We start from the raw sequence: 14205 nt of genomic DNA, 5'->3' as shown, positions 1-14205 counted from the left end.
ATACTTATGTAGTTAATTGATTATTGGCAGAGATTTTAAAGGCATTCAATGGGGAAAGGATAGTGTTTTCAATAAATGGTACTGGAGTGGTAGGCTATTTATATGGAAAAATAATTAGTTTGAAATGGGTAATAAACCTAAATCTAAAAGCTAAACTATAAAGCTTCTAGGAGAACATTTTCCAACCAGAGAGTAGTCAGGTTTCTTATAATGCAGGAAGCACTTTTAAAAATGGATAAAATGGCCTGGCTGGTGTGGCTCAGAAGATTGAGTGTCGTTTCATGGACTGAGTGGTCCTAGTTGGATTCCCAATCAGGGCACATGCCCAGGTTGTGGGCTTGATCCCCAGTAGGGGGCGTGCAGGAGGCAGCCAAACGGTGTTTCTCTCTCACATCAATGTTACTGTATTGCTGGTAGGAATGCAAAATGGTACCGTTCCTTTGAAATACAGTTGGGCAGTTATTTATAAAGTTAAGCATTTACTTACCATTTATGTAGCAATCCCAAATATAAATTTGAAAAAGGAATTTTAGAATATATTTATAGAAGTTTTATATATAAACAGCCCCAAACTGGAAACAGCCCGAATATCAATTAATAGAAGAATGGATAAACAACTTGTAATATATCCAATGCAATAAAATATTACTTGGCAATAAAAACACTAAATCATGAATGAATCTCAAAAACGTATGATATAATACTATGGAATCTATAATTATCTTAATATAATGTCAATTAAAATAAATGTGAAGCAAAAAAAGTCAGACACAAAGAGTACATGCTGTATGTCATTTCATTTATATGAAGTTCGGGAAAAGACAAAGTAATTTATGTTGAAAAATATTAGAACCCTTGGAGCCCCAGGATGGAAGGGAGTTGACGAGGATGTGGCGCTAGCGAGCTTTCTGGGAAGCTGTTGTATTTCTTGATGGGCATGTTGGTTATATAGGTCCAAGCATTGTCAACATTCATAAAACTGTACCTTGAAAGTTGTACATTCTGCTGTGTGTAAATTATCCTTAAATTAAAAAGAAAAGAGAGATGCTTACATTTCTCTAATTTGCAAGTTATATTTTCCCTTTGCCCCCTCCCCCATCTTCTTCCTTCTGAAAATCACAGGAATGTAAGAGAAAGTGGGTGACCATTGCAAGCAAAGGTGTACCCTGAAAACTTGTATCGGAATGTTCTGTCACTTGGACCTTATACAGACCTATAATTTGAATGTGTAACTCTAGAAATGGTTGCTATGGTGATAAACCACTTTACTTAAATAGCATATATTTTACTCAAATTCAGAGAAATGGTAACAGTTTCTAGTAATCAGGCACTGGCATTAGCTTTCAGGAATATGCCTAGAGCTTACAGGTTTTGCATCCTTTATCAACGGGTGAGTTCATCAGGTTAAAGTTATGCCAGTGAATAATAAAATATGTATATTTAGCGCAGTTTTCTTGTTACATATCTCCCCTTGCACATATGATGCGCCCTTTTCAAGATTAGTGATGTGAGTTGGAGAAATCAGGCCATGGTGCAAAATTACTAAAAGATGGAACTGAACTGAAGGGAACCTTGTAAGGTCATCGTTTCCATCATTCAGCCCCCAGTAGGACTGACTGTTCTTCAACAGTCCCAGATGCTAAGACTCTGTCAAAGTGAGCAACAGTGGAAATGCTGTCAGGGCAGCTGCTGTGTAACCTTCTGACTGCCCTGCTAAGAAACGCTGTCCAGCTCCAGTGCTGAAATCTTGCCCCTTCTTCATTTTATAGATTGTGATTATATAGGTCCTCCAATTCTTTATAATTTTAGACTGAAGAACTCTCTTATAAAGAAACCTCCAGCCCTGGCCGGTTTGGCTCAGCGGTTAGAGCATTGGCTTGCGGTCCAGAGAGACCCGGGTTCGGTTCCCGCTAAGGGCATGTACCTCGATTGCAGTTTGTTCCCAGCCCTGGTTGGGTCGTGTGGGTGGCAGCCACTCGATGTGTCCCTTTTACATCGATGTTTCTCTCTTTCTCTTCCTTTCTCTCCCTCCCTCCCACTCTATCTGAACTTTAAAAAAAAAAAAAGGAAGAAATGTCCTCAGGTGAGGATAAAAAAAAAAACAAAAACCTCCAGAGGGAGGGGGAGTGTGTGAGAGAGTGAGCTAGCGTGTGAGAGAGTGTGAGTGGACCTGAAGGCGGACGACCAAACCCGAGCAGTGCAGAGCCGGGAGCAGAAGGTCCCTGTGCTGTGGACGGAGCAGCCGGCTACCGCGGTGAGCGGCCCTTAAGGGCGCTTCTCCCTGCGCCGCGGGGAGGCCCCACCATTTTGGAAGATCCCGGCTCTTCCCTGGGAGGAGGCAGTGGGAGCGGCTAGGGCCCAGCAACCTGAGCCCACCAGCGCACCTGGCTCCATCGGACCAGTGGACACTCTGTGTCAACACAGACCAGTGCACAGTAGTGGAGCTGCCAAGGTGCCAGATGCGGAAACCGCGGACAGCTGAGAGCCCAGCAACATCCCCCATAGTAGCAGCCCGATCAGAGTCAAGATATACTCCCAGCAACACAGGCTGGGGAGCAGACATCCATCCCCAGACAACAGAAGCACAGATCACCAGCTGAGACCCATCCCCAAAAAACTAGCAAAAGCTGAGCAGGAGTTGAGCCCCACAGGGCAGCAGCACTCTCCAGCCACCAGCTGCGGGACCTGGGGCTCCACAGAGGCCTGTGCGGTCCAGTAGCCCACAAGAGCAGTGGGAAGCCGGAGTCCCAGAGAGACTGGTACTATCCAGCTGCCTACCCACAGGACCTGTGGGGTGCAGGGGCACCAGAGAGGCCAGTGCGACCCAGCAGCCCATAACATAGGCATAGACCCGGGTCAACAAAGGGACTGTGCGATCCAGTTACCCACGGGACCTACAGGGTGTGGGTGCACCAGAAAGACCTATGCGACCCAGCTGCGCAAAAGATAGGCTTAGAGGATGTGAAAATGGAGGCAGAGTGAGTAGAAGCTACGCAGACGATCACCCAGGACCAAACAGGAATTACAACTAAAATAAAGAAAAATCCTCGGAAAAAAGCAACAGAAAAGCAGCAGGACAGGGCCATATAACCAGGGACACTGGTAGGATCTGTGGAGGCGCGAGAGGGTGGCGGCTGAGAGCCCACAGACAGCAGCAGCCTTAGCTGTGAGCAGCGCCCTTGGGGAATAAAGACCAAGCCCGCTCCACAGCGCAGAGAGCCAGGAAAAAGCCAATGATATATTAGATAAGGGGTTAATTTCCAATACATATAATGAGTGCTCATACAAGTCAACAAAAGGAAGACAAAGAACCCAATTAAAAAATGGGCAGAGGAACTAAATAGACACCTCTCCAAACAGTACATTCAGATGGCTAAGAGACTTATGAAGAAATGCTCAACATCACTACTCATCAGAGAGATGCAAATTAAAACAACAATGAGGTATCACCTCACACCTGTCAGAATGGCCGCCATCAACAAATCATCAAACTACAAGTGTTGGCGAGGGTGTGGAGAAAAGGGGACTCTGGTACACTGCTGGTGGGAATGCAGACTGGTGCAGCCACTATGGAAAACACTATGGTGTTTCCTCAAAAAATTAAAAATGAAACTGACATTTGACCCAGTGATCCCACTTCTAGGAATATATCCTAAGCAGCCTAAAACTCCAATCAGAAAGAATATATGTACCCCCATGTTTGTAGCAGCACTATTTACAATATCTAAGATCTGGAAACAGCCCAAGTGTCCATCAGTAGATGAATGGATAAAAAAGCAGTGGTACATATACACAGTGGAGTACTATGCAGCTGTGAGAAGGAAAGATCTCTTATCCTTTGAGACGACATGGAGGGACCTGGAAAGTATTATCCTAAGTGAAACAAGCCAAACAGAGAAAGACAAGTATCATATGATCTCACTTATTTGTGGAATATAATGAACATAACAGTCTGAGGAATGGGGTAGTCCCAGAGACGTGAAAGTGGGGTACAGAGTAACAATCCCCAGAGGAGAGGGTGGTGGGGGAGAGATAAACCACAGAACTTATATGCATGTATGCATGAACAATGGACATGGACAACAAAGCTGGGGACAGGGTGGGGAGGGAGGGGGAGGGGAATCAATGCGGGGAACAGGAGAAACATCTGTAACAAAAATAAATTAATAAAAATAGATGAATAAATAAACCTCCACCCATTAATCATATCAGTAGCCTTTGTGTAAACCTTTTGGTCTCTATTCTGTTCAAGCTGGTTGCAGTGTGTCAGCTATGAATTCTTCATGATTTTATGTAAGGATAGGAGAATTCTTTTCATTTGATTTCAAGATGCTTGCTGATGATAGCCCGGTTCTCTTGGTCACTGTGCAGTAGTATACCAGTATCTTCAGAGAACAGCCTACAGTGATTTTTAGACCCTCTTTCTTGGGTTGATAATGGTGACCAACAGTCTCATTTAGACTCTTTCCCCCTAGAGCCGAATATTGAAGTTCCTTTCTCATCTTTCTCCCCCTTGTGCAATCCTCTGGGAGCCCATCACCTTCGGTTTCCTTTCACGATCTGGAAGATCTTCGTAGCTCCCCTAGCCTTGGCAGGTGCACTTTCCGCTTCGAAGTGCACCAGCAGCAGCGTGGGTCTCTGAGGAACCCCATCAACTATAAGAAAAGAGAAAGAGCCCTGGCTGGTTTGGCTCAGCGGTTGGAGCATCGGCCTGCGGTCCAGAGAGACCCGGGTTCGGTTCCCGCTAAGGGCACGTACCTTGGTTGCAGTTTGTCTCCGGCCCTGGTTGGACGTGCGGGTGGCAACCACTCCATGTGTCCCTTCACATCGACGTTTCTCTCTCTCTCTCTTCCTCTCTCTCCCTCCCGCTCTATCTGAACAAAAAATGGAAAAATGTCCTCGGGTGAGGATAAAAAAAAAAGAAAAGAGAAAGAGAAACCTCACGTCTAGATCATCTATAATCTAAAATCTATATCCCTGGAAAATAAGATTTGTTCACGTTTCTAGAGAAAAGCCTAGAAGCTAGAATTTGCCTTGACCGTATGTTCCAAGGAGCTGAGAGGCGTGGCTGTGGGTGAAGGAAGTTAAAGCTCCCCCTAAGGGCCGCGTCTGGGCTTCGTTGGTGGTGGAGAACTTCCAGTGAGGGGACATTTAAGAGGGAGGCTTTGCCTTTAGGAAATCTCTCATGATTCTGCTTCCTAAACTTAATGCCACTGCAAATTAGCAGAGAGAGATGGTAAAGTGTACACACATATAATATTTAACAAGATGCACCCATATACACAGAAGTTCGTACGCATTTACAATGTAAACATTTGCATAAAGATAAGTAGATTTGCAGTGATGTTACCAGGGAACAAAGGAACAAATATTGGGATTTGTTTCCGTGTGGCTAGTTTTAGGCTGATTTTGGAGCTCAATTAAAATATGGTTGGCTGTATTAGTTTTAACATGTATTAAATGCCAGACTGAAAAAAAATAAGAAAACAGGCACTCATATGTTGCTGGTAAGAGCATTAGTTTAATGACTCAAGTACATTAATTAACAGATGGAAGCATGAAGAAGAATGGAAACAATAAACCATGCAGCAGTATGAATGCATTACAAAGAAAATGACTGTTTCTGCTCCTATTCTCTAGAGGATTAGTTGGGGTGGACAGGCTGGAAAACATTTCCACAACGACTTGGATGATAACTCAAGAGGTGGAAATGTCAAAAGAGAGAGGGTTACACTTAGATTCACCTTTTAATAGGATTTGTATGTCAAGTGAATGAAATTTTTATGAATTGAAATTTCCATGACAGGTTTCATGTCTTCGGGACCAGGAATGTACTAGACAAAGCAACTTACCTTCAACCAGATACTAGCACATCTGGGTGCTATGCTCTCGCCCTGTCACTGAGCAGAGGAGTTTCCAGCACGAGGGTGCAACCTATATTTTACTGAATGCTAATGCACTTTAGGTATTTTCTGTTTCTCAAAAGGCTACACAGAGAAGCAACCCAGAAATTTTCTTGGGGGAAAAAAAAATCTGTGAAGGAAAGGACCTGTTTTCATTTCTAAATGTATACAAATTAATATTTCAGTGAAAAAAATCACCAGCTCAAGAGTGATCATACACTGTCACAAGCCTTGCGTGGTGGTGTTCTGAAGGGGCAGATGTTTCAGGGCTCTCTGCAATAAGCAAACATCAGGTCAATGTTCTCTTCCTAAAATACAGGTCCCAGAAATCGTTAAATGACCTGTAGTTTTGCTGCAGCCCTGGGAGGTCATTTACTCATTGGACAAACATAAATTAAGGGCTACGGCTGTGTATAAAACATGGGCACTTGAATCACAGGAGCCCAAGTGGTCAGAGAAACACTGGGTTTATTGGTTTTGTGTAACGTGATCTTTTTTTTAATCCTTACCCAAGGATATTTTTCCATTTATCTTCAAATAGAATAGGAGCGAGGGAAAGAAAGAGAGAGAAACATCGATGTGAGAGAGACACATTGACTGATTGCCTCCCGTATGACCCCACCAGGGCCAGGGTCCGAACCCTGACTGAGGTATATGCTCTTGACCAGAATCAAACCTGCAACTCCTTGGTCCGCAGGCCGACACTCTAACCGCTGAGCCAAACCGGCCAGGGCAGTGTAACATGATCTTTTCTTTGAAAATTGTCAACCTGTTATTAACTCACATGTCCACTGACTTTCAGTTAACCAGAGTACCAAACGTCAGATCATTCTGCGTACGTGAGAACTGCCTTGTCAGCCCCGGCGCCTCCTCCCCCATCCTGCGTGGGTAGGGCTCCTGAGACAGCCTCTGCTCTCCTAGAACTCTGTGCTCTGCTCCATTTAATTAGAATTGATTACTTTTAAAATGGGTCTAAGGTCAAAATAGACTCTGCTTCCCTCATGACCAGATTAGAGACTAATCTGTGGGGTGAGGGGATCTGAGACAGTACCACAGCCTGTTAAAATCCCTTCCTCTGGTCTAGTGCTTGAACGCTGTGGAGCCCTTTCTCAGCCTCCGCCTTCTTCGTTCTCATAGTAAACCCAGGTAAACGTGCAGATGCCACTTTCCCCGGCTGGCAGTGAGGCGTCAGGCTCCACGGGGCTGCAGACCTGCCCCAGCCGTGTGGCTGGGGTTAGGAGCCGGAGCCTGGGATCGAGGCAGAGAATGGTGAGACTGTGAGGCCCTGTGAGTAGCCTCGTGCCCAGGTTAGAAAGCATAGTCATGATGGGCTTGTCAGGGTCCCATGCAAACGTCACGCTGGCTAGAAATCTGCAGATGAGCCCAGGACGGCTGTGTCCAAGCAGACTTCCCTGAGCAAAGGTTACCAGGTATTTACTTTCATTTTGTGCGGCGGAGGGTCTGAAATGGTACCTTGAGTTTGCTCTACACCAAACACTAAACAATTCTTTTTTCTTGAAGGTGCTAACCAAGTTTTCTCTGGCATCTAATAACAAATTCACAATGTGATTAGTTTATATCTCACAGCTGGGCAGTGTTCAGCTTGCAAATCCGGGACAGTTTTGTAGTTCCTTGCTTTTTTTGAAATGATGTGAGTTGCTCTGTGTCTGAAAATTAATCCAGGCCTTTTACTTCTAGCCCACTGCTTATGAAGAAACATTTCCTGTGACCAGTAAGAAGGGAAATACGGACGTCTTGGACATGAGCAGACTCCTTCCAGCTGCACTCAAGGGAGAACTAGAGAAACCCTCTGTGACTTCGAGTCATGGAAAAGCAACCAAATATACTGCTAAGTCCGCTGTCCTGCCTAGAACCAAAAAGAAACTCTAAGGTTCCCTCCAGCGCTGAATAGTGCAAAACCAGAGCTGCTCTGTCTAGTGCTAAAACGAGGGGATGGGCGGTGGAAAGGACAGCACTAGGCGGTCTTTTAGCCTTTCAGCTCCATCGAACCCGGCGGTGTGTTCGCGCCAGTTTAAAACTGAAACTAGATATCTCCAAGCAGCATGGTGTTGAAGGACAGCCACCAGCAGGCCTGACGGTGGGGCTGCGCTGAAGTCAACGCCAGACGTTCTCCAGGGTGGTTTAGCGGAGCCGGTGCCCTCCGAGCAGGACTGGGAGCATCCTTGCTCAGTCTGCTGCACCTGCTTAGATTCCAGCACAGTCACAGGGAAAAGGAGAGCCAAATATGGTAACGGAGGTTCCTAATAATTATGTGCACTTTGCACTAGCAGACATTGTTAGGAAATTACTAATAAATTTACCACAGGCATAACAGCAGAAGCGCTTCGGACTATTCATGTGTGTTCTTGTGATTGTAGGTTGCTATAGATTGTATAAGACAATTTAAATGTAGAAAAAGAATAGGAGATTTTGTAATTGCTTGCCATTCATATGCTGCTAAATTCCCAATGTATTGATGGAATCAATAAAAGACAGATGTTACCCACTCACATTAATTTTTATGTTAACAAGAAGTGAATATCATAAGGTCCTCTGAGCCCCTATGCAAATTGTGAGCTTGGCCCCTACTGCAGGAGGAGGGACACCCTTTGGGGAAGGTCATGAGGCTGGACACAGGGGGAAAGGTATCATTCCTCTCAGTATTACGGGTTTCTTCTTCCACCTGGCAAATAATTTCGCCATTCCAGGTCAAACTGAGCACGTGGATATTTCACTTGGCCTTCCAAACAAATTCTAAAGAAACAGTTTACATCAGCTTTTATCTTTATGAAGCAGTAACCCCCCTTCCCCAACTGGATTGCCATTTGGGCCTCCAAAATGACCCACGCCTGGCCAGCTGAGCATGTACTCATTGCATATAAATCCACCCAGTGGCTGAAGGTAGTAGATGTGCTTCTTGCCATTAATTTGGAAGATGCTGTTGTGCTTCCGAGTGGATCGGAGAGGACCCCGACCCGTGCCGCCCTGGGCTGAGTCGTCCTGCCAGCACTTTCCTAGTGCCTTCGATGTGCTCCCTCTGGGGGCATCTGACAGCCTGGGCCTGTCTAGTGGAAACTGTGTAGACTTTATTTTAGAACTGGCATTGACACAGCTTCTTCAAGGTCTTTCTCCCTTGCTGATTGCGTCGAGTCCTATCAGGAGCCCGTAAACCCTCTCCTGAGTTTTAAGCCTTCTCTCTGGGTTTAGTGAGCCAGTCTTCGAGCAGGTTCTGTTTGCCTGCTGAGACACCCGGCCTCCTTAGGCGACTTCCCCTCTCTACTGGCGCTCCTGGGGGCAGAGGGTTGCTGGCTGCTGGTCTCCTTGCAGAAAAACCAGCCGAGACAGTGGCTTTGATTCTGCCCCTCCACTGGGCCTGAAAATGGAACATACCCTGTTTTCAAAATGCTCTTAACTTTTATAGCATGATGCAGTCTTTCGTATCAAGGAGAATTCTGTTGTTAAATTGAGTACTATCCAAATTTCTATCCACGTGCCTCTTTGGTCTTCAATGCGTGATTCCGTTTAGTAAACTCGAGCAAAGGTCCAGAAGTGAGCACTGAGTGAATGGCGAAGTCATTTCATACCCTTTGAGTGGTGCCCTTCCCACCCAGCACCAGGCCCACCACAGAGATGCGTCGATGTCCTCCCTTCTGTCTAGACCTTCATTTTATTTATGTAGATTCCTTTTTTTATTATTATTATTTTCCGTTTATCTTCAGATAGAGTGGGAGGGAGAGAGGGAGGAAGAGAGAGAGAAACATTGATGTGAGAGAGACACATCGATTGGTTGCCTCCCTCACAACCCCAACTGGGGCTGGGGACCAACTGCAACTGAGGTACGTGCCCTTGGCTGGAATCGAACCCGGGACTCTTTGGTCCGTGGGCCGACACTCTAACTGCTGAGCCAAACCTGCCAGGGCTATGTAGATTCCTTTCAACAGAAACTTAGCTCATTCTTTCTAAAGGGAATTTCCGTATTATTTTTATTTATTTATTTGTATGGAACACACCTGGGCCAGACCATGTCTGAGCTGTTTTCCAACTGTGGTACCTCTTCAGTGTCTAGGGCTGAATGGCCTTGCTTTCCCCTTGTACTCTCACGACTGTGAAAAAAGTAGCTTTTCTGTTTCAGATTGGTTTTTGGTGACCGATGGGCAACTCCGAGGCATTGATAACAATCACTGACATCTCCCGCGCACGTCAGCATGGAGGGTTGGGCTTTGCTGTGACCAAAGGGACACACTCTCTCTAGGACAGCACAGCACAGGTGTTGCTTCCAAGGCACGCAGATGCTGATCAACATTCCGACTTAAAAATAGCAGACAAGCCAAGGCAAGAGGGAGGTGATGAAAGAGGTGAGTGCAGGCCGGGACTGGGGAGAAGTACAGCTGAGCACAGAAGATGATATCAGAGAAGAAAGGAAGACGGGTGGGGGTGGGGCAAAAGGAAAACAAAGTGGGTACAGGTAACAAAGAACTCTGACTGGGATGACAGCTCACGGTTCTGCCAACCCAGAAGCAGGAGGCAGAGGAGGGAGCGCTGCTCCTCAAGGAGCCGTCACTCCAGACCAGTCGGGTGGACGGGCCCCTCGTGGCCCGTGCAAGCGCACCCGGAGGAAGACCGGCTGGAGAAGCAAGGACCCTGGGAAATGGACGGTCAGAAAGGCTGTGATTTTAAGAGTTGGCCACGGAATAGCCCTTACATTTTGAGGAGGAATTTTACATGGTGTTGGGAGGAGGAAAGGAGAAAAAAAAAAATCAAAACATTTTGTGCTTATCACTGAAAAGCTTTGTTTAAATAATTCTATTTGACTCCAAAATGTAAGTTCCAGGTTGGACAAATCAAAAGCAGCAAGTCTTGAAAATGAAGCGTTTTAAATTCCAACCTGCTGTTGGAATGGAGAACAGAGGCTTTGTTCAAACATGCGTTCCCAGCAGTTAAGCAAAGCTCTGACATTGGCCGGGAAGTTGTGTCCTCGAAAGGCTGCACTTGGCTGGAGGCCAAGAAGCTGTGGCCTCAGGGAAATGACCTGGGCTGGGCATGTTCCGTCCTCCTCCCCTGAGACACTTGACCCTGCTCTGTCCTCCACCCGGAGAGCACGGTCTCTAGGGACTGCAGCAACAGGCTCCGGGCCTCAGGTTTGTGGGGATTCGGTCAGTGGGAGACGCCAACAGGTGACCAGAGGGTGGGAGAGTGGGGTCCAGTCGTTGGTTTCCCCAGCACCTTTGTGCCGGGATGCTGGGAATTCACTGCATTCTCCGTCGATCTCTCAGCTGTGTCCCCTGCCCCTTTAGGCCAAGACCAGGGGCTATTGCCTTGGGGTACTGTGTCTTCCCTTGTGGGTTTCCCTAAACTCTCAGTACATTTAGAAATAGCCTCTTTGTTAAACTTCCAACCACCCCATTTGCGTGCACCATCTGTTTCCTCCTGGAACCCACAGCGATCTGGTCCCTTTCCTTATCGTTTCTGCACTGTTCTTGACCTGGACCGGTTTGCTCTATGGTTGCCAGTCTCCTCCGGAATACGAGCGAAGAGCTTACCTGAGTTCCTCCCGAAATAAACCGACGGTCTGGGCGGTCACTAGGGGTTGAGGGATGGGGTGGCCGGGAGATGTTCCTGGGGTTGGTACTGAGACTAGCTGGATAGGTCTGCCACCACTCAACTGACTCTGACAGTGTCTAGACCCCGGAGGCTTGCACTGAGGTCTAGATTCCAACCATGGCCTTGGGGAGCCTAAAGAAAGCAACAGTAGCCCTGCCTAGTTTGGCTCAGTGGTTAGAGCATCAGCCCACGGACCAGAGAGTCCCAGGTTCGGTTCCCGCTAAGGACACATACCTCGGTTGCAGTTTGTCCCCGGCCCTGGTTGGGGTCGTGTGGGTGGCAAGGCAACCAGTCGATGTGTCTCTCTCACGTCCATGTTTCTCTTTCTCTCTCCCCCCTCTCTCCCTCCTGCTCTATCTGAAGATAAATGCAAAAAATGTCCTCGGGTGAGGATTAAAAAACAAAACCACAGTTGTAACAGCCAGGAGGACCTACGGGCTGCCCCCTGGCCGAGGGCCGAGGGGCACAGTGGAGGCTTCCAGGAGAACCCGCAGCACCAGGAAGCCAGGCGATCTGAAGCCGTCTTCCTGGCTTGTGTGTTTGTTTCATCTCTACAAGTGCTCAAATCAGCGCGCACAGCATTTTAAAGGAACTTCCTCACTCTTCAAAGGTCTCACTGAACTAGTCCGGTTTCACTCTTTGGGACCCCGTATTTTCCTGAGTGAGCTGGCTCAGAAGTGGTTTTGATTTCTGCTCGGTACATTGTTATCACCTAATCCTCACTGGTAAGCCCGTTCTCCTTGCCTTTGTTCTTCGAAGGAAGGCCATGATCAGGGTCTGTCTTGCGTGTTTGAGGCTGCCTTCCTCAGCGGCTGGCATGATTAGCTCTGTTCCCTCTCTGCCCGTCTCCCTACGCTTTCGGGAGCAGTTCCCAGCAGGCGTGGTGGGGATCGCACCGCTGCCCCAGTGGCCTGGCTTCGAGCAGCAGCGCACACGTGACCGTGGGATGCTGGGAAGACGAATCGGGCCAATAGGGTCACTGCTGGCGGTGTCAGGGACCTTCCTCTCAGTTGCCTGGTGCCACCCCAGACGTCTCAGGTGGACCCGGCGAGCACAGGGTGGAGACCTCAGCGGGCCTCCCCGAGGCCAGGGCCACCAGATGCCACGCAGACAGACCTCCCCCCAGCACAGTCTTCTCCCAGCTGGCTTCTGCAGCATCTTCCGATCATGCATATCCTTGGCATTGATACGCGGGTCCCATAAATCTTTCTGCCCTTGGGGGACTGAGACACACTTTGACCCTCTCACCTAATCACGCTCCGCAGACAGGAGCCTGACACCAGCTGTTGTTTAAGAAAGACTTTTCTCTCTCCTCTTTCCCGGCTGCGGTGGAGCTGCGCAGAGGCGGAGGCTTGGGTGCGTTCAAGATCCGGCTCTACCCATAACCCACCGCCATGGCCAAGGGAGGCATTGCTGTGGAGGTGTAGTGGAGGCTAATACAGCTCTACGGGAGGTGCTGAAGACCGCCCTCCTCCACAGTGGCCTAGCGCGGAATTCGCGAAGCTGCCAAAGCCTTAGACGAGCGCCAAGCCCACCTTTGTGTGCTCGCATCCGACGTGATGAGCCTATGCAGCTCAGATTGGCGGAGGCCCTCTGTGCGGAGCACCACATCAGCCTCATCAAGGCTGACGACAACAAGAAAGTAGGGGGATGGGCAGGCCTCTGCAAAATCGACGGAGAGGGACAACCCCGTAAAGTGGTGGGTTGCAGTTATGTGGTAGTTAAGGACTATGGCAAAGAATCTCAGGCAGAGGATGTCATCGAGGAGTACTTCAAATGCAAGAAATGAACAAATAAACTTGGCTTTTATTTCTAAAAAAAAAAAAAAAGATAAGAAAGAAAGACTTTTCTCATCAGCACAGAAAGCTGTCTTTGTCCCAGGGCGACTGCCAGGTCCCGGAGTCAGCGTTTCCAGCGTGACCCTGGGCAAGGCAGGTGGGGGATGGCCCTGTGTGGGGGTGGCTACCAGTATTTTCTGGTCCAGGCGTTGGTTTACACTGAGTTTACTAGACATCGAAGTCCCCTTGTAAGCTGGCTTTGAGCTGTATTAGTGGAAGGATCTCTGTCTTTTAACTAAAGCCCTTCCCGGGGTCATGATGTAATTACTGCAGCCACATTTACGGAGTGCTCACCATGTGCCAGACACTATTCTAAGCACCTTGACATATTTTTTTTAATCCTCACCGAGGACATTTTTCCATTTTTTGTCCAGGTAGAGTGGAAGGGAGAGAGAGGAAAAGAGAGAGAGAGAGAGAGAGTAACATTGACGTGAAAGGGACACATCGAGTGGCTGCCACTCACACGACCAACCAGGGTCGGGGACAAACTACAACCGAGGTACGTGCCCTTAGCGGGAACTGAACCCGGGTCTCTCTGGACCACAGGCCAGGACTTAACGTATTCTTTTAATCCTTACGGCAACCTGTGAAGTTGGTACTATTATTGTCTGCAGAGAAATAGATTAAGGCACAGAGAGGTTAAGAAACTTGAAATTTCCAGGTCACACAGCTAAGAAGTAGCAGAACCAAGCTCTGAACCCAGCCAGCCGCTCCTGTGCGTGGCGGTTGCACTGCATGCCTCTCCCGGCCTTCGTGGTTTAGGCCTGAGACTGCTAGGAAGGCTGACCCCAGCGTTCCAAAAGGCCAAGTGGCTCCCCTGTCTCCCAGCGAAACCCTGGAGTGGCCATGTTAGCAAGTCTGAG

General features: G+C 47.8%; 1 protein-coding gene and 1 pseudogene across 2 annotated transcripts in view; both read left to right on the top strand.

Moving 5' to 3' along the window:
- Positions 1–7823, top strand: part of STK33 (serine/threonine kinase 33) — a 65966-nt gene extending 58143 nt beyond the window's left edge. For both annotated transcript variants that reach the window (XM_036259383.1, XM_036259382.1), the window contains one exon: positions 7602–7823. In XM_036259383.1, the coding sequence (XP_036115276.1) occupies positions 7602–7793 (192 nt within the window). In that variant the 3' untranslated portion in view covers positions 7794–7823. The remainder of the gene's footprint in view (positions 1–7601) is intronic.
- Positions 7824–12321: 4498 nt separating this feature from the next.
- Positions 12322–13293, top strand: LOC118628615 (annotated as a pseudogene).
- Positions 13294–14205: the final 912 nt, after the last annotated feature.

This window comes from Molossus molossus, unplaced genomic scaffold (assembly GCF_014108415.1).
Source record: "Molossus molossus isolate mMolMol1 unplaced genomic scaffold, mMolMol1.p scaffold_m16_p_13, whole genome shotgun sequence".
Classification (NCBI taxonomy): Eukaryota; Metazoa; Chordata; class Mammalia; order Chiroptera; family Molossidae; genus Molossus; species Molossus molossus.
The sequence above is the reverse complement of the archived record's forward strand: the minus strand, read 5'-3'. Positions and strand labels throughout refer to the sequence as shown.